The sequence below is a fragment of the Strongylocentrotus purpuratus genome, unplaced genomic scaffold (assembly GCF_000002235.5).
Source record: "Strongylocentrotus purpuratus isolate Spur 01 unplaced genomic scaffold, Spur_5.0 spur5_scaffold_17, whole genome shotgun sequence".
Classification (NCBI taxonomy): Eukaryota; Metazoa; Echinodermata; class Echinoidea; order Camarodonta; family Strongylocentrotidae; genus Strongylocentrotus; species Strongylocentrotus purpuratus.
Window position 1 is genome coordinate 6,738,616 of NW_022145602.1, and position 21,208 is coordinate 6,759,823.

The 21,208-nt window shown below is 39.3% G+C and overlaps 1 protein-coding gene across 2 annotated transcripts; it reads right to left on the reverse strand.

Annotated features, from left to right (window-relative positions):
* Positions 1–2,272: 2,272 nt before the first annotated feature.
* Positions 2,273–18,230, reverse strand: LOC105445778. Of its 2 annotated transcripts, none has more exons than XM_030988583.1 (4): positions 17,763–18,230; positions 7,676–7,816; positions 5,038–6,372; positions 2,273–3,575 (listed from the first exon to the last, which is right to left on the reverse strand). In XM_030988583.1, exons 1-4 carry the CDS (start codon positions 17,965–17,967, stop codon positions 3,436–3,438), a joined length of 1,821 nt encoding a protein of 606 aa, XP_030844443.1. In that variant the 5' UTR covers positions 17,968–18,230; the 3' UTR covers positions 2,273–3,435. The 2 variants fall into 2 exon arrangements, with proteins under 2 accessions (XP_030844443.1, XP_030844444.1); XM_030988584.1 differs by lacking the exon at positions 17,763–18,230 and adding an exon at positions 11,576–12,180.
* Positions 18,231–21,208: the final 2,978 nt, after the last annotated feature.

Sequence of the window (21,208 nt, forward strand, 5' to 3'; positions counted from 1 at the left end):
TATTCGATCGAGGTCAAAAAAAGGGGTCTACAAAATTTCAAACGATCCTGGAAATTTTAGGGGGCACGTGCCCCCCGTGCCCCCCGTGGCTACGCGCCTGTATATAATAGAATGTAGAACACGGGGTAGAACAAGTTTACAAATATCCCAATTGCAAGGCCAACTTGAACTGCTCGAATCATGCGACAAATAATAGGAAATTAAATGTATTGAAATGTTCCTCGATGTCATTTTCATTTTCTAAACAACCTATACATGATGAGGAAATGCTCCTTACACAGCGGCCACTCTTATTTGCTCTCTCGTTTTCTGTTAATGTATGTGTCTTTTTGTGATGTTCGTGACTTTATATTTACACCAGTGGAAGAAGTTTATACCGGGAACCTATTGGGAATTTTCTGTTTTGTTATATGCATCAATTGTGAAGTTGTTAATGAGAATTATTTTTGTTTGTTTAATATGTAATTGTTTATCATTTTATTTTGTTTGTTATAGCGCTTAAAAGACTTCGATGGTATGCTTTATAAGCACTGTTTTTATTATTATATTATTTATTTTATTATACAACCACCTTTGTAATTATAGTGATAATACACCTTCACCCTTGGTAAAAACGGTTACGATTATTGGTGACCTTAAGTACTGTAGAATAACTCATGTAACTGAAATTATAAAGAAGAGTAATAGAAAATTATTCATGCTATACGTAGATTAAAAACTTACAACCTACCTGTTTGTGATCTGTTAATGGTGTATATTGGATATGTAAGATTTTGGAGTACTGTGTACCTCTTTTTTTATGCAAGTTTGACTATCAGACAGATTAATGATATAGAAAGTATAGAGTAATTCTTGGATGAAACTACAATTTGACAATGTAAAAGCAAGACTAGAAATGCCATTTCTTTTGACTCGTAGAGCAAACTGACGAAACATTTTGCCGTTTCATTTGAAAAAAGTATGTTGTGTGAATCGTGGTTACCTCTAAAGAAAACTAACAAATTCAATTTACGAAATGTCAAAAAATAGCAAGAATTTACTTGCACTGAGATCTAAGAGATTCCCAAATGGTGCCCTTCCTATTGAAGACCGTCAATACTACTGGACCAGAAGGGATTAGACCACACAGCGAGGTCACTGACATCATTTGTTGTGATACTCTGACATGTTTTGACTTGTGATCTGACTTTTATTACCTACACTTTTATCAATAAAAGTATTTTATGTCATTTGGTATTTAATTCAATATGTTATATTCACAATTGCATTTGTTATTCATAAAGTATTTTCATCTTTGCAAAAACATGTAATTCATTCTTTATGCTGCGAAACATGTTCGAATAAACCTTTATTGAATTGACTTGAAAGCTATCCAGACTTATGAGCATTCCTTAAAGGGGGTGTAGCAAGAAAATACACGAGAGAAAAGTATGCAATATTATCTGTTAAATTCTAACTGCGATTGTTCTCTGTGTGGTTGGTACATGCATGTATCAGACAAAAATGTGTTCTGTTCCTCAAATATTTATCAATTTATGTATTAAATTATATTATTTAAAGAATATCTTCAAAAGTGGGATTTCAGTGTTTTGGAAGAATCGTAAGAATTATGAAATAATTGTGTGTGTATACGTGTGTGTGAGTGGGTGTGGGTGTGTGTGTGTGTGTGTATAAAATGAAGATGAGTTCCATATGCTTTAAATCCAAGTTTTTATAGAGTCACAAATGTTCGACGTACCTAACGTCTTTATATAAATTCTTTATAATACACAACCGGGAGGTCGTGGGTTCGAACCCCGGCTGCGTCATACCAAAAGACGTTAAAAGATGGGAGTTGTTGCTACCTTGTTTGGCGTTCAACAATAAGGGATAGAGCAACGTCGATCTGGCGCTGCTCAGTGGCTGCCTGGCTCACGATCAATTCCGTTTCGGTTTAATAAAATTTGGAGTGGACTATTAGGCTATTATTATTATTATTATTATTACACCCACCCACACGCACGCACACACGCGCGCACACACACACACACACACACGCAAAAAACACATATATGTATGTATACTATACATATTATGAAAGCTTACTGTCTTTTAGAGAAAATACAAATCAAAGTAAATTCAAATTTTAACTTTCTCCAAAGAAAATGTGTATCGTAACCTGTGCCCGTGATAACTGATATTGTACGATATTGATGAAAATCCTTATGAACAAACTAGATAAGAAATTTGAAAATAATATTTTGTTTATTAGCTGACACATAATAATACTAATACTACTACTACTACTACTACTACTAATAATAATAATAATAATAATAGTGAACATTTGTAACGCGCCATGTCTGTCCAAATCGACACTCCTGGCGCAGTAGTGAGAAAATTAAATAATTTTGAGCATACGTCTATCAAATAATTTAAGAAAGAAAGCAAAATAATTACACATTTTAACATATTTCAAGAAGTGGAATCGAAGAGCCAAGGTAACACTGCAAATCAAGCTCAATAGTCGTGATAAGACAAATGAATTCAAACTGTTCTTCGTGTTCGCATACGACAAAAGGGGATACATACAATACTAACTCATTAAAAGTAATCCAATGAGCTTTTGATTGTGTAAACTGTGTGGTTTGTTACAAGAAATGTCATTTGTAAAGGGTTTATAACTTTATGCTAAGAATTCATTTAGGTTGTGGATGCCTCAAAAGGAAAATGATAATTTTCGTTCATTTCGATTTGGCCTGAAAAGATATACGTTTGGTCTCAGAGGAAATAGACAATTAAATTGAATACTCCATCCCTCTATGCCAGAGGGTACAAATCAAAACTTTTCCATTTCCTCAGAGAATTGCAATAATAATGATAATAGTAATAATAGAAAATAAATGGAAACGAACAAACAACATCAACAACACTAGAATATTCCTTTTCTTTGATAATTACGACTGTGAGCGACAGGGTCTTGTGGCCAATATGGACTGAACAAAGGACGTAGTCGCAGAGATACTGTACACGACCTCTCATGCAACGTTACCTTGCGTAGTAACTTCATCACCAGACTGAATCGACAGTTATTCCTTTGCCAATGCCAAATATTGATGATAATAATAACCAACGTTTTTTAATATCGCATAACACGCAGGCATAATCGCATGTCTCTATGCGCTTCACATAACAGAATACAGAAGGAGTGCAACATGACGGTGAACTGGGTTCATAATTGTGATATTACAAAGTGCTAAATGAATATGTTTTCAAACTACTTCTGAACTTTCATATGTTTCTATACTTGTAAGATATTCCGGCAAGTTTTTCCATTAAAAAAATGGCTGCATATGAAAGATTTTGTCATAGTTTGTGGGTTATAATATATATACTTTTTACTGGGATGTTCTTTATGGTATATGCTGTACACAAAATATTGCAAACTATTGCAAACTATTGTTCAGCTTCACCAGAACTGAACCTTCTCTTTAAAAGGATTTTGATGAGAATAACATTAGCGATGAATATAATCTGAACGACACCAATGATGTTGAAAACCTTGGTATATGAATGGAGGGCATCAAACAGAGCTCCTGTGAATATAAAAAGAACAAAGAAATAAATACTTCATTAATTTTTTATCCACTTTCAACATGTTACATTTATATGTGATTTTTGTGTCCGGGGCTGTAAGATGATAACATGCATGGTTTCAACTGTACTGTAAAACTGCAATTACATAAAACGATGAAAAATTATACTTTTGAATAATGTGTAAAGTATCTGATCAATGGAGTGCTTGCTCAAAATAATTTAATATAGACATGTAATTGTGGTCATTGGACCTCTTTGGAACCAGGACGGCGTTTCACAAAACTTGTCATCAGTGACAATGACGGTTTTTGTTATAAGCTACTGAAATCCTTGCTTCTGATTTGTCACTGATTTTGGTCAATCGTCATTGAAAAATAAAGTTTTTTGAAACGGGTCCCAGATTCATTGATACACCGAGTTTGGCCTATACCCGGTTCTAATTAGGTACAAAAAGACGTATGTTGCTAATTTGTTGGGTGATCGAACAAAACAAAAAAAACAAGAAAACAGAACGAGCAAACGAACAAAATAATGATTTATCACACACCGTGTTGTGTTAAGCCACGCACAATTATAGCATAGTTTGAATAATGTGTGAACTTTCTGATCTATGAAGAGCTTTGTGAAATAATAAAAGTTTACATAAATATTGGTCATTGGAACGTGTTCCAACAAGATTCATTTATACCTAGTGCGCATAAAACAAGGAGATCGACAAAACAAACACACAAAATAATTTATCACACACCGTGTTGTGTCCAACTACGCATACCGTTACTCTAGGTCTCTGGTTCATCTGCAACAAAGGAGGCCAAACTAGTTCTGTGTTTATAGAGTACCGAAGTGCACACGTCATATATTCGCTCGTCGTCCATGTTACTGGTTCTAAACAGAAGAGCCTGCGCATGAGGTTCAACGCAAATTCATTCAAGAAAGTTCTGGAGCTGGGCAAATTCAGTTTTTGAGGCTGGTGGGATCAGTGGCGGATCCAGGGGAGGGGGGGGGGTCCTCCCCTGGGGAAAAAACGTGTAGAAACACATTAATTTAACCATTTCGGGGGAGATGGACCCTCCCCCCTGGCGCTCAAGGGGGGGGGGGAGGGGAGGTGCGATTTTTCAAATTTTCGAGGGCCCCCCCCCAAAAAAAAAAAAATGTGCTCACTAAACCCCCCCCCCCCCCCCCCCCCCCCCCGGTATTCGGGACTTTTAGATTTGCACGTCGACATATTGGACTGCTACGTGTGACGTCCTTTTAAGGCACTGGCAGCGCCTAGACAAGGACATCACAGTGCCTTAAAGACATCACACGTAGCAGTCCAATATCTCGATGTGCAAATCTAAAATTCCCTATTGTTTAGCACTGTCTGGAACCAGCAACCTTGACACTTGGCCACGCAGTATGACGTCGCACTTCGGTACTCGATCTATACAGGTGGACATAATGGAGACGCCCTTAACTTACCTGTTACAAACCCACTGGCGATGAGCCCGACAGCAAAGACTGCACAATTAATTCCGTAGGCCGTACTGAAGTTATCTTCCTTCATCACCGCGATTTTCAGAAACCCGAAGGCGGTGGTATCTAGAGTAAACAAGCAGAAACCTTGGACAAAGACCAGACAAGCGCGGGTGACGAAACCGTTACCGAAGCCATCTAGAAGAAACGTCACGCTGCAGATCGCACCGGTTATGATGTATACGGGAATCATGTCCGCCTGTTTGGCCAGTAAGACCACAGACATGGTTCGGCCAATGAGACCAGCGATGCCACCAATAGATGCTAGAAGGACAGCCCTTGATTGGATGATGCCAACTTGCTCGGCGTGCGGCACGAGAAAGAGAACCCATGCATTGATAATATAGGTGTGAAGAAGGACTACGGGGAGAGTGACTAAAAAGACGTGTTCTTGGAGTATAGGTTTGAAATATTGTTCCAGGATTGATCCGAATGAGCCGAAAATGCCCCGGATATCTCCATTTCTAATTGCATCTGAAGCAGCAGAAGGTTGAAGGATGTTACCAGTTTCGCCATTCTTGAAGATCAACGCTCTGCGTTCCTCTGCGTCACTACCTGTATCGCTCCCATTCTCTCCTCCAAGTTCAGTCGCATCAACTTTTTCAATACTCCCTGATTCCCAGACTGATCTAGATGACCAAAAAGTGCCACTGCGATCCTCAGAATCTGAAGCATCATAGGGTTTGTGGATGTCAATGCCATCATTCCCAAGGAACAACGTCTTGCGTTCTTCTGCGTTAATGCCGGAATCAGTCTCATTCTTTCCTACAAGTTCAATCGCATCTTTGTTAATGCAATCCGATTCTTTCAGGCTGGCATTATTGTTCTGAACATGGTTAGTCGGATGCCCCTCCTGACCACTCCACTCTGTCTTTTCCTTGAGGCTCCGTTCACGTATGTCGGTGTTTCCCTCTCGCGCTTTTACCTCGATAATCGCTAATGCTTCTACTCTTTGATCACCGTCACTGTCACTCATCCCTTCCTCTATGAGAGTCATGGAATCATTAGAACTGTCTTTCCGCTTCGTTATGACTATGTCTTTAGAGAATGGACGTCGAAGCGCCGCTGCGCATGCCACGACATGTAGCTTGATTGCTCCAAGAATGAGGAAAGTCCATGTATACCCGTAGGCTTCTAAAGATCTGTCTGTGATGATGGGAAGAACCATTATTCCGACCATGCTTCCATAATATGATAGTGAGTTCATTAGGACAAATTTCTCCGGGAAGTAGTCGTTTATTAACAGGGTGTTAGCGTGAAAAACGCAGGCCCGACCAATACCTGTGGTAAAGGTAGAGATAGACAATTATGAACTGTAATTAGCAACGTATTGAAATGAGACTTAATGAAATTCTTTAAAGCTGAACAGTGTTTCTCAATACCACTTAGGGAAATGGACGTTTTTAGAGGACAGTGGGAGTCCTCCGTTAACGAGGAATGTTCCACATCAGTGAACATGCCTGGTCTTTTGACCATTGTTCGCTCTGTCATAGAAACACTATTCAGTCAAAAGACACTTTTCTAATTCAATCAAATTTAATCCATATATCTAATTGTTTCATTTAGCTGTTATGAATAATTTTATTTCAATAGTCAGAATGTGAATTGCATACATTACGCGTTGTTAGGTAGTAAAAGCCATTATGAATGTTCTACCTAGCAACGATTAATTTTACAAAAGATTCGCATTCTGACAATTGAAATACAATTATTCGTAACGGGTGATTGAAATAATTTGTAATAAGGCACTTAACAAAGATTATTTCATTAAATTTGATTACATTACGAAAATAGCATATAGACAGATTTTCTTTATCAAAGAAAAATCTGTCCGTATGCTATAATACGTTTTTTCTTCAAAGGACTTAATAAGTCCTTTAAAGAAAAAAACGTATTATTAACTATTCAATCTGGGATGTCTTTATTAAATTATTTACTTTGCATAGTAATGTCATATATTCCTTTTACAATTTACCAGATCCGCGTTGAATAAAACTTACCATTAGTGGTAACTTCCATGGAAACCTTGTTTTGATTGCTTGTTGAGTGATTTTGCCATGGTAGTTAATAGTGATGGCAGAAGTTACCATCAATTGTAAGTTTTATGCAACCGGGGGCCAGGAATGCCAACGACTTTCCCTTTTCATCTATACGTACCCCATAATTTCGGAGATTTTTTTTTTTCAATGGACCTATGCGGTGGAATTCGATGCAAATTAAAACATCTCAAACCTAAAGTTCTTTTAAGTCAAAGTCAAAGAAATTGATCAGTATTCTTAACAATGGAATGATATTCCTATTTATATTTTATATTAATAAACCTCTTTATTTTGTAGTAAACCTAGTTTTGTAGTTTCAAATAGGTATAACTGTTTTGGATGCTACCCCCTCCAGCAGACATGCTTCGTTGTAGTACTTTATGTTATTTTCTTGTATATATCTTGTCATTTTAAAAATCTCCCGTTGTATGCTGCCTGTAAAATTATTGATTTTTCGCTCTCTTTTTATTTTTTTATTTTTTTAAACAGGGAGCCGCCCCTTCGATTCCCCTCCACTTCGCGAGTCCTCTTGTGTGATAACTTACCCGAAAACGCCAGACATAGACCAAACACTATGGTACTGGTTGCGAATGCGCATGCTCCTAGACCAACGGCGCATATTATTCCGCCGAACATGGCCACCACTCGATGATTATATCTCAGTAGGATGAAGGTGATAACAGGACCTGCAAAAAAGCAAAAAAATGACTATGTATAAAAGGGAAAGCCAACCATGATATTAAATGAATTTTAACAGTAGCGGAAAATGCAGAAGAAAAAAATAGGTCAGTGAAAGTTTGAGCAAAAATCGCTTTAACACAAGAAAGTTATGAATTGTTGAAGTTGCGATCAATCAAACAAAATTGAAACTCTGTGATTAATCTTGCGAGGATTCCTCCCATTTGCCCAGTACTGAAGTTTAAAATATATTTTCCCTTGAGAAACTTTTCAATCATACATTCACTCTAAACATAAACATATCAATAACTAAGAAAGTGAAAATTTATGAAGTTCTACGTACAGAGCATTTATGGAGAGGAGCAACTTCAAAAATTCCTAACTTCCTATGTCTAACAGGATATTGCTCAAACTTTCATTAATTCGTTTCTCTCATTTTTCTGTTTTTATTAAAACCGAGATAATCGTCAGGGTGGAATTCCCTTTGAATATTGTGTCCATAATAGCAAGGGCGTTAATAGCTTCTCAACAGGGACTTTTAGATTTACACGACGAGAGCGTGGACTGCTGTGTTTGACATTGTGTTAAGGCACTGGGCCGTACCCGGCAGCGCCTTAAAAGGACCTCACATTACCTTAAAAGGATGTCACACGTGGCAGTCTACGTTCTCGTCGTGTAAATCTAAAAGTCCCTAAGGATTGATGAACCCTTTAAAAACACCTTTTTCATAATATATATCGTAATATGTTGGGACGTGCAATTACTAGATCCTGTATGCGAGGAACGGCGAAAGCAAAGCGACGGTCACCGTGCTGTAGCAAACTTTCGCATTTGACACCCTAAAAATTTCATTTCTAATGCGATTTAATTATAATATTGGGGACGCATTGCATTTTATTACAATCATATTTCCCTCTCCTTTTCTTTGCCTTTTCTTTCTCTCATGTTCGGTTCCTGTGATTCTCACTTTTGTGTGTTTTGCACCCCTTCAGGTGGCGCCTGGGGCACGCCCCCCTGCCCCTCCCCCTCGAAGATACCTATACATCATACGCCACTGGGCCTTGTTAAACTTAATTCCCGTTCTTCCTAATATAACACCTCATTAATAGTTTTGCTCCTATTGTAAAAATGACCGACCAACAGGGCCCAGCGATTCACAAGATGTAGTAAAAAAAAATACGTGGGTATTAACAAGACAATTGTGCAATGAAGGGATCTATAGAAATTAGACCTTGTCAATCTTGTGGAGGGGAAGCGGCCTTTTCGAGGTCACATATTCCACCAAACACGTTCTATTGTGTTTTGCACAATTATACAATTCAACAATAACGTTTAACAAGGATCAAATCTGAGGTAGCACAGTATTCTGTTCCTTCCAATAACAAGCTTCATGCTTTTGATCCTGATATATAAAGGTGACCGGTCAAAGCGGCGTGGAGTTACAGGGGCTCACAAGATGTAGTAAAAAAAAAAAATTGAAGTGCATTAACAATACAACTGTGCACCGAAGGGATTCAGAAATTGACCGGTGCAGAGAAGCGACCTTTCTGATGTCACACTCCAATACGTCCTATTGTCCTTTTCAGGACTAACTGTATACGTTCTATTGTATTTTGCGCAATAATTATTATACAGTTCAACAATTGAGGTTTAAAAAGGAACGAATCTGAGGGTAGCACAGTAGCCTCTTATATTAATTCTCCCTAGCTAATTTTGTTATGAGTACATTGTATAGGTGAAAAATAAATTTCTGTTTATAATCTAATGCAAGCAAGTGCCGTATCATCTCTTCCTCTCGCATTTATTCTTAAGTCTATGGCAGATTTGTTTTGTAGGGCTATATACTCCTGACGAAGGATAGAAAACTTTATCCTCTCGAACCGGCGCTATAGGTCTCCTCAGACTACCAACAGTCTTTTTCAGGCCTACACACACACTCAAAAAGAAAGATTACACTACAGTCCTTTTCAGGACTCCCCAAATCCTCCCCACCCCTCTCCCTCTCTCTCTCTCTCTCGCTCTCTCTCTCTCTAACATGGTGCACCCGCAAGCCTACTGTATACAAAGTTTAACATTGTGATGGAAGACAATGGAACAACAGCTTCCGAAATTGAAAAAAAATGAAAGTCAAAGATACAAAAAAATGGTCGAAGAAGATATTTAAGAACAAAACATGATAAAGGTTAAAGACACATTAAACAAAATAGAACATAGGTTCCTGCTGTCCTGAAGGAACTAAAGGAGAGGACATATCAAATGCATTCACAGACAAACAAAAGCATTATAATTCTGCCATCCCATAGTAAAAATGTCTCGAACTTTGATTTAAGCGTATAGAACGACAGTAATTTATGTCGTTAAATGTCATTGGTCAATAGTTTAAAACACAAGTATTGTCAATAAATGAAGACGTTTAGGCACTATATATAATAATTATGAACTCACACGATCGGCTTGGATGTTCATTGAAACCTAAAACATGGGGTGTAGGTATAAAACACAATATTTAACAATTGACATACGTGACACAAGCAATCCCTTAATGTAAAACCAACAAACCCATATCAATCAACGCCAATCATGCCTGAGTTTTTAACATTTCGTACTCAGATCATTTTCACGGGCATTTACCATGTCTAAGATTTGCTATGCAAACGGCCTATACAAGGAGCGGCGGGGCGTATTTCAAAAGAAATGGAGCACCTATGAAGGGAAACCTCAAAGCGACAATAAATCATTTTTAGACATTGGTATAAACCCCTACATTGTGATTACATCATCAGGGCTGATTTCAATGTTTGATTCTCTCTTTACGTGGTCCAAGATACTGCTTAAGCTTAACACTTCGCAGTTTGGTGTGATGGTCTGAATATTTATTTCCGAGCGAGAGAAGCGAGCGAGCAACAAATTTAAGATATATGAGGCCGCAGTGCGAAAAATTACATCTTATAAAGAGGAAAAAACAATCCCGACGGGGTTTTAAGCACAATCTAATCATGAAAGACTGGAAAGATCTTTATCAAGAAACATAGTTATACCAACTTATTAAATGCGAGCGAGCGTATCGAGCGAGCTTTGGGTGAGATTTAAAAAACGTTGCTCTAAGCCGTTTTAAATTAGGGGCACATTTTATGGTGTAAGGAAAACGGGGCGCATGTCCAAAGGGAAAAGGATACTTATTAAAAAAAGAAATAGAACACAATTCAAAGTAAAAATGCGAATTACCAGAGGTGAAAATAGGGCATTTAACGCACTTAATAAGGGGCATTCATCAGAAAAGAACGAGGCACTTATGAGACCGGAAAAAGGGCAAATATCAGAAGAAAAATGGCACTAATTGGAAGGATAAGGGGTACGTGCAAAATAGAAGGGCCATTTATCAGAGATGAAAAAAGCATTTATTACAGAATTTAAAAAGGGCACCTCTCAAATTTGAATACGGACACTCATTGCGTATAATCGATATCATAAAAACCATGAAAATGATAATGATTATAAATAGCAGCAACGTTGGGCGTGGGGGGGGGCATAACTTGGCCTGCCCTTAATTACGCCACTGGTCATGCTAGTCCTCAAATCTCAATGAACGTATCTTCCACTTGCCTTTCAATCCAAGAGTTGAGATTTCGAATCCCATCTCGGCACTAAAGTTCTTATTTTGGCAAGATATTAACCGACATTTGCCACTCTCCACCCAATAATATAAAGGGGTGCCTGGCAATTGCTGTGGGAATTATTATTATAACATTTCGTTGAAAATAACTTACACGATAACATCATGATCGTACTAGGCAAGCTACAAACCAATCCGACACTGGCATAGCTGGCATCGAGACGGCCGACGATCTCGGAGATGAGCACGCCGAAAGACTTGGCGATGCCGGACTCGAAGAACATCATTATGGACTTGCAGAGGACAATGACATAGCCCCACTTCCAATTAGAAACATTTTTTCCTCTAGGAGACTCCATATCCCTGACACCAGTTATTGTTGAAGAAAGTGTAGTCAATTATTTCCGTTTCTGTTGAACATCGCTGAAATAGTGCCCTAATTAGTAGGCCTAGCTGCACTGGTCCAACCTTCCTTGAAAATGGTTTTGCGACACTGGCACCTAACACCATCACCACGTACTTGCAAGAGAGATCGGGAGAGATCACTGTACGCCAACCTCCAATTGGAAACTTCATTTACCCTGCCTTAATTATTCCATCTAACGTCAGCTGATAATGAATCTGTGATATTTTCTGTTGAAAAAGTGCATTTAATACAATACATTCATTGAGAATGATTTTGTGACACCGGCGCGCCAAACAACACTGCAAAAGTCTTTGATAGTATGGCAGCACGCGTAGCTGGACAATTTTGCACATTTTCAGACGATGGTTCGGTCAAATAGCCGTATCGCCTTTATATCGCCTGCATGACGGAGTATTGTAAAGTATCGTTCAAGCATGAATGAATAACACAAAGACCAAGAAATGTATCGTCGTACCGACACATAGCACTTTCCTCGTGTTTTGCCATGATACTAGAATGGATTGCCAAGAATAGACTCCAATAGTATGTAGTATACAAATATATACTCGCTCCCTTCATGACTGGCTTTCGTAGTAGACGTGGTGTCACGGATAACATTGTCCATTTGGAGAATGCTATCCAAAGAAGCATAAACGTTGGTGAATGTACATTAGCAATCTTTCTTGATGTTGAAAAGGCAGACAGACTTTGTATCAGAGGTCCAGCTAGTGTACAAACTATGGTATTACAGGTAATATGCTTGCATTTCTCTGTAACTATCTGAAAGAGCGGACTTTTCAGGTAAAAATTGGAAAAGAAAAGCAAAAATTACATGAAAACTCTAACAGCCTCACCCAAGGAAGTAATTCCAAAGGATGAATTAACCCGTTGACTCCTGAATTCTCTAATTCCCATAGACTTAACACATGGACCTCCAGGTTCCAGTAAGCAATGGGTTAAGCAATTATGCTGATGACGGGGTTATCTGGATGTCAGGTAATAACATAGAAGTTATTTCAAACAGAATACAGTGCTATCTGAATACACTGAGTGAATGGTTTACGAAATGGGGCTTTCGCCTTAGCCTTTCACAGAGTGAAGCCTTTCCAGTGTTTGTTACCTTAAAAAATAAAGCAAAATACCCAGAACTGAAATTTAACAATGACGCTCTTTTATTCATATCAAAAAAGCAATTCTTATTAGGACTTATGTTTGAAAAAAGACATGGAAGTCGCACATAGATGCCTTAAATAGTCCTTAGATTTTAAAAGAAACTTATCATTTTTAGGTGCCTTAATTACTGGGACTACATGGGGAAGCTCCTCGAAATCCCTACTATAATAAAGCACTGATTAGATCGTTATTAGATTTTGGTGTTAAAGTTTATGACAGTGCGGCTCCAAGTTTTTAAGAAATCACTTGACTCCTTTCAATATCAAGCATTGAGAATTTGTGCGGGAGCCCTTCCTCTTACATCCTTAGATACATTACAAGTAGAACTATATAGGTGAAAATGCCCTTAGACTAATAAGAAGACAGATGTTGGCAGACAGATTCAGGCAAAAGATTGTAATGCATCGAGATCACCCTGTTGTTAATCCAAGCTGGCAAATGGAAATTTTGAAACATCAAAATAATAACAAGCCATTTGGATGCAGAACAGAACTAATGAAAAATTGTACTATTGAACCCTACACTACACCTATCCCCCTGGATAATTAATACTTCAAACGTGTCGATAGAATTAAGCGAAATAGTGAACGAACATGAAAACCCTTCTTATTTACGTCAACGCAGCTTAGAATTATTGATCGGCACCAAAAGGTCAAGTCAACTGCACATCTAGATGCGTGAGATGGGTCAAATCTTGGAATAAGTTCTGCTTCTTTTTATGTACCACATGAGCCTTTTCCTTTAAACAAGCCAAATGACTGACGGATCATACATCATCTTTCAGAGCCAAGCTAGCTGCAATCGTCCTTCGCCCCGAACCGTGCCGAGGGGTGATAGCAGGATGTAACGTCCCCGAGAGCCTATACTATGCCTCGAATATTAAAGCAGTCGATATGTCTTTTATATACCGAATTGACACAAAAATCTACAAAGAATTCTTACTTTATCCTTTTCTCAAGTAAAGATTGGTTAAAACATCACAGAAAATCTGACACACTGTCTGTTAATCTTCGCTGGAAAAAATGATTGAACGTTACAATCATTTGGGAATCGCAGACAAAAAGCACTGTATGGTATATCCGCGTTCGCACAAAGTAGGTTTTAACATGTAAAGCAATGGGGATCTCATCAAAATGTTACTATTTTCCGGGTACCCGGAATCTTTCGGGGATCTCACTCATGAACTATTGATCCTTACTGACATTGTTCGTTTCTTTACGGGATTGGCTAAAATCACGACTCCAATTTCGACCAATAATAATAATAATACATATGATTTATAAGGCGCCAAATCCACTTGACAGTCAAAACAGAGGTATATAATGAATATGTATGTTGACATTGCTATTTTTGTGCTCGGTAAGCGCCCTGCTTGCAATAAAGGATGAAGAAGATACCACAATAAAATTTGTAACTGAAATTATTACTATAAGTATAAAAGTTAACTTATCAAGGAAAACACATATACTTAGAGTGGATTCCTAGCCATTGTGGTGTACACAGAAATGAAATGGCAGATTTTTATGCAAAATCCGCTTTACAAAATAACATTGAAATTTGTAATAAATTATCCTTTTCAGAAATAAAGATTATTATTACCAAAACGTATATAAAACTCTGACAAGACAGATGGAATATTTCTTATAGTTTTCTTATATAGATACTTATTAGGTACTGCCTGCAGTAAATCAATCATATTTATGTAATTTGAACAGATTTGAAGAAAGTATTCTCCATAGATTAAGACGAGGAGTGATAGGTTTGAACGTAGATCCCTTCATATTAAATATTCGCCCGACAGGACATTGCAATAACTGCATAGGACTTAATGAAACTGTAAACCACTTTCTCACCGAATGCCCGAAGTACATTACAGAAAGAGCTATGCTACTCGCAGAAACTAATTTATCACATCCACAGGATATCCTGACACTACTTAAAAGTTCAAACAATAGTTCGCTTCGTTTAAAGAACAGAGCGGCTGTATGAAAAATCTTAAATTCCATTACTTTTTGGATCATAGTTTATCTTTTCCCACCCGTGCAATTTGTTTTCCTGCACCAATAAAGCCCGCAATACTTGACCAATTAATTTTGATTAGAATTTCGATGTTCGCCCCCAACATCACATGCTAGCTTGCACCCCCTCATCTATGCCGGAGTAATGAACCTCAAAGACTGGTAAAGGACCGAGAGGAATTAAATGAAAGGCAAGACATTATTTATGATTTAATTACTCCGAATGCATTAAAATGCCAATGAATGATGATGCTTCAATATTCCGTTTTCTTTTTTTTTCCGGTAACGGTACGTATATAGCAGCTATTGTTCCACAGAGCTCAAAATAGTTTATAGAATCCAGGCAACGTCCCGCGAAACGTTTTTTTTTTTTCAAAGTGAGGGGGGGGGGGGAAGGGCTAAAGTATTTACGATCAGGTAGAGCGTATAGCGAGCCAAGCGTAAATTTACATGGGTTCCAGGGGGCGGAGCACTTTGAAGCTCACGGGTATTAGGCATTTATTTACGGTCAGATGAGCATATTTTGACACCCTATTGACACTGGCAGGTCATTATATTTTCGTTTATTGACGTAAATCATGGTCTGAAGCAATATTTCATTCAAATGAGACACTAGCCCAAGATTAGAAAATGTAACATTGACCCTTTGTTTTTATAAGTACATTTTATAGACTGATGCTAAATAAATTTCTGTGTTACATAATATTATACCAGCGAGTACCGTATTCTTTCCTCCTCTCATGTATTTCTAAAGTTTGTGGCAGATTTGTTTTGTAGAGCAATATATTTTTAAAAAATGATAATAGGCAAGGGTCGCGCTAAGTTGCCGTTTTTGCGTCCCGGACTTACCATAAACCTAATCTCACGCACAAATTTGGCAAAAGGACTGAGTAATCAGAATTGCGCAACAAAAACCCCAGGTTCGTTTCCGGAAGCTGAAGAAGAAACGATGTGCATGAGACTAATTTTGTTCGGTATAATTTGCATAATGCTATGCGCAGAAACAATTTTTTTGTTGTTGTTGTCAAGGCCTTGGTTGGGACCCTCAATATTTGCTTAGGGACTAGGATGCTCATTTATGTTAGTAACTAAAACACGAGGTTTAGGTATAGAGCCCAATGTATCATTTTGTATTTAGCAATTAATATAGGCCTAGAACGTAACCCAAACCAACTAACAAATTGAATTGAATACCAATCATAGTCCGACGTTTTCATATTTCGTCCTTGCAGTAAATCCCTTTACGCCTAAGCCTTCTTAACAGAAACTTAAAGGTACTATATCCCATTTACAGGCCAAAAATAAAAAGGTTTAATTCCACCGGCATTTGAAAGATAATACTAATTTAGAACTTCCCTCAAAATGAAAGGGCTTGAAAATGTCATTTCGTGGGAAAATAACGACCGTTAGTTGTCGAATCGAATTTAGGGATTGCAATCTTTTTTAGTAAAAAGCCTGATTTGCAGAACCTTGTACCGAATGGTGTACGTTTTGTGCTGCGCAAATATTCAATCACTTTAATTTTGGACATTTCAAGAAGTGGGTAAAATGATGTAGAAAAATGCTCATGTACCTTTTAACAGCTCATTTGATGTTTGTTATTACTAAAGAAAAAATGAAGTCAGTCAGTCAATCAATAGTGTCCAACAGTGAAGTCTAGAAATTAAACGTATTTCCTTGCATTATTCGAATACTAGGGTATACTGCTAAGTTTAAATTTCAGATAGGCCATACGTGACTTAATTCGTGCAAAGTTCTACAGAATTTGATGTTGGCTGCAAATGGGACATAGTCCCAGTCCCCCCCCCCCCCCCCCACTCCGGGGTCAGAATGACCGCATGCGAATACCAAAATGTCCGGTAAAGGGGTACTTTTCGTGCGACGAAGTCCGGCCCGAGAATTGTAAAAAAAAAAGGGGTGTATTTGACTTTTCACCCGGAGATTTCTTTAAAAAGGGGGTGTTTTTCTTTTTTTTTCTCTCATCTCTTTAGGGGGGTACATTGAGCATTTTTCCGAATTTAGGTGGTCTCCAAGGCAGGAAAAGCCCGCGCAAAGCCCGCGAAAGGGAGGTTCGGAAATGTTGGCAGTCCTCAGATAGGGGGTGCTTTCAAAAAGAGGGAACGAGCATACGCGTACCCTAAATAACACTGAGTGGCGGGGGGGGGGGGGGGGGGGAGGGGGGAGGGACATAGTATCTTTAAATCCTGTTATGTATACGGTACATTAAGTCAGTTAACTAAAGCATATCGACCTCCACCCAGACCACTTATAATGAGCATTTTCCATGATTATGATTTGCTATGCATATACGGCGTATGCCTATCTTTGATATGCGTTCCAATGTAAGTTTTCCGTTTCAAGGATTGCTAGTAAGTATGATTTTATTGAACAATTAACGATACATCGTCTTTCTCTCTTCCTTCCTTTTTTTTCTTCTCTCTCTCTCTCTCTCTCTCTCTCTCTCTCTCATTTGTCTCTCCCTTTCTTTTTTGTCACCATACTTTGTCCCAAAAAAAGTGTGTGTGAGAGGGGGGGGGGGGCCTACCGAGCTCCGCTATCCTGCGGACCGCGGGCCCTAAAGATTACCAACAGTCCTTTTCAGGACTCCACAACCCCCCCCCCCCCCCCAACCCCCTCTCTCTCTCACATGGTGCTACCGCGCGTCAACCTATCTACATCACCATGCAAGTCGATATTTATAAGAAGCATCAAAATCACTTGAATGTCATTGACAATTAACTTACCCGATAACATCATGATCGTACCAGGCAAGCTACAAGCCAATCCGACACTGGCATAACTGGCATCGAGACGGTCGACGATCTCGGGAATGAGCACGCCGAAAGACTTGGCGACGCCGGACCCCAATAACATTATCGTGGCCTTGCAGAGGACAATGACATAGCCCCACTTCCAATTGGAAACTTCTTTTCCTCTAGAAGACCCCATATCCCTGACACCATGACCATTTACTTGCAAGAGAGATCGGGAGAGACCACTGTACGCCAACCTTCAATTAGAAACTCCATTTACCCTGCTTAAAGTATTCCATGTAACGTCAGCTGATAATGAATCTGTAATATTTTCTGTTGAAAAAGTGTTGAAGAAGTGCATTAATACAATACATTCATTAAGAATGATTTTGTGACACCGGCTCGCCAAACAACACTTGTAGAAAACTTTGATTAAATGGCGGCACGCATAGCTGGAAAAAAAATTGTGCACTGACAACAACATGCAGCAAAAAGAAAATGTTATCACATTTTTTAGACGATGATTCGGTCGAATAGCCATATCGCCTTGATAACCGCCTGCACGACGGAGTAGTTTTGTAAAGTATCGTTCAAGCATGAAAATCAGTCCAAGAAAACGGTATTCATTGCGTAAAGTCTGTGATTATACAAGGACATTTCAATCGTATTCAAATCAATTCAAACGTATTGGTCCGAAAGGAAATTCGTCGCGTTTACATGCATTATTCACAGAAAAAATAAAATAAAAAGTACATGTGACATGATACATACAACACAAAACAAGTAGAGAGAATAAACATATAGAACTTTAACATTCAAAACATTATATAGATATCTTCTCTAAATTTATATTATATTCAATGTTTGTTCATATCCAAACACAATAATTAATATCTTTATTATTATTATCATTATAATATTAATATTATTATTATTATTATTATTGTTATTTCTATTATTAGTTTTACTCATTATATTATAATAAAATATTGTTATTAAGCAAACAATAAACTCGAAACAGTTTAACATTCAAAAGAATTTATCAGAATTATTTTCTATATGGCGGGAAAATAACCATCTACACTGTTGGTCATAATGGTGGAATAATTATTTTTACCCTAATGTTTTGAATGATTTTGACAATGATTTATTCCCAAAAGATCTAGATAATAGTATACATTCTCAGATTTTGTTGAATGATAATTGGGGAGTGTTTGTTTTGCATGACTGCTAAAGCATGTGTGTGCTACCAGGCGCGCCGAAAGCAGTTTGGGATTGGGGGGGGGGGGCAAACATCCCAGGGGGCTCACATTCCAGGGGCAGTGACGTAATGAGAAAAAAAGTTCGCCGGGAAGGGAGGGGGGGGGGGGGGCAGACGAAAAATCTGCATCACCACCAGTCTAACACGTTATATGCAGGTCCCGCGGAACGTTTTTCAAAGTGGAGTATTATCGATCAGGTAGAGCGTAAATTGGCGTGGGGTCCAGGGCGTGAGCCTCGGCAGGGGGTCAAGGGGCTGAGCCCCTGGAAGCTCAGGGGTTTTAGGTATTTAATTACGGTTAGATGAGCATCCAGGGGCCCTCTGTAAGGCAATTGACGTGTTCCAAGGGGGGGGGGAGCCCCCAGAAGCTCAGAGGTTTTAATATTTAACTTCGGTCAGATGAGCATCCAGGGGCCGTCTGAGGGCCCTTGGTGTGGTCCAGGGGGCAAAGCCCCCGGAAGCTCAGGGATTTTAGGTATTTAATTACGGTCAAATGAGCGCCCTTGGTGGGGTCCAGGGGGCAGAGCCCCCGGAAGCTCAGGGGTTTTAGGTATTTAATTATGGTCAGATGAGCATCCAGGGGGCCGCTTTAGGGCCCTTGGTGGGGTCCAGGGGGCAAAGCCCCCGGAAGCTCAGGGATTTTAGGTATTTAATTACGGTCAAATGAGCATCCAGGGGCCCGCCTTAGCGCCCTTGGTGGGGTCCAGGGGGCAGAGCCCCCGGAAGCTCAGGGGTTTGAGGTATTTAATAACGGTCAGATGAGCATCCAGGGGCCCGCCTTAGGGCCCTTGGTGGGGTTCCAGGGGGCAGAGCTTCCGGAAGCTCAGGGGGTTTTAGGTATTTAATCACGGTCAGATGAGCATCCAGGGCCCGCCTTAGAGCCCTTGTTGGGGTCCAGGGAGCAGAGCCCCTGGAAGCTTGGGGGTTTTAGGTATTTAATTACGATCAGATGAGCATCCAGGGGGCGGAGCCCCCGTTAGCTCCGGGGTTTTAAGCATTTAATTACTGTCAGATGAGCATTTTTTATACCTTATTTGTGACATTGGCAGGTCACTTATTTTTTTCTCTGTCTTTCCTTCTTTTTCTCTTTAAAGGTAAAGACCAGTATTGGAAACGCCCCAATTTCAAAAAATGAAATGGAAGCTCTCATTACCAATCATGTGAAAGAATATGTTTTGACTAATACATGATGATAAAAATTTGCCGGGAAACCGCCTACTAATCCATATATTTGGTAAATTTGTTTCTCTCATGGTCTGGTGAGAGATATAGGGTAGTCCCATATACATCTTTCTGTGTATAGTGCTCGTAACTTTACGGACATGGGCCAGATTTCTTATCATTTTGATGATTCCAGAACCTTGCAGATGCTAGATGCTAGATGATCAACCTTTTCTGATCGATTCCACAACGTTTCTTTCACAATGCAATCGCATGACCATTACTGGTCTTTACCTTTAACATACTTTTTCAAAAAGGAGGGGGGGGGGGGGGCTCGCGCCCAGCCACTTCGCAGACCATGACATAAGGGCTTCTAAATAAGCGTATTTCGCCTGACTGTAATTTGGGAATTTCTTATTTTCCAACAAACGCATAAAAAGGTATGACTTACAAAAAAAATGGAGAAAAAATGCCGAAAAATCATGACGCAACATCAACATTTGTAAATCACTTGTTTCGAATAAGAAATACATCACCCCACCCCCCCCCCCCCCCCCCCCATCAGTACGCCAGCGTTCAGGGACTCATGTCTTCTCACCCCTATAACAAAAAAAACGGACGCGCTTTCCCATTCTCGCACAATATGTCCACGATATGCGCGTATCGCTATTATAAAGACCTCCATTCAGTGGCGTAATGAGCAAAAACGTTTGGGGGGGGGGGGAGGGGGGGGGGGCTGACAAAAAAAAATCCGCAGCACCCCACTCTAACATGCAGGCCCCGCTGAACGTTTCGCAAAGTGGGGTCGAGGGGCAAAGCCCCGGCGGGGGTCAAGGGGCGGAGCCCCCGAAGCTCAAGGGGTATGGGCATCAGTGGCGAATCCAGGAATTTCTTACCGGGGGGGGGGGGGGGCATAAAATGGCATGGGGTACGTTAAATATATGAAAAACGATGAAGCGACAGAACAGGGCTTTAGCGGCGAGGGAGCGGAGCGACCAAGCGGCGGGGTTGGAAG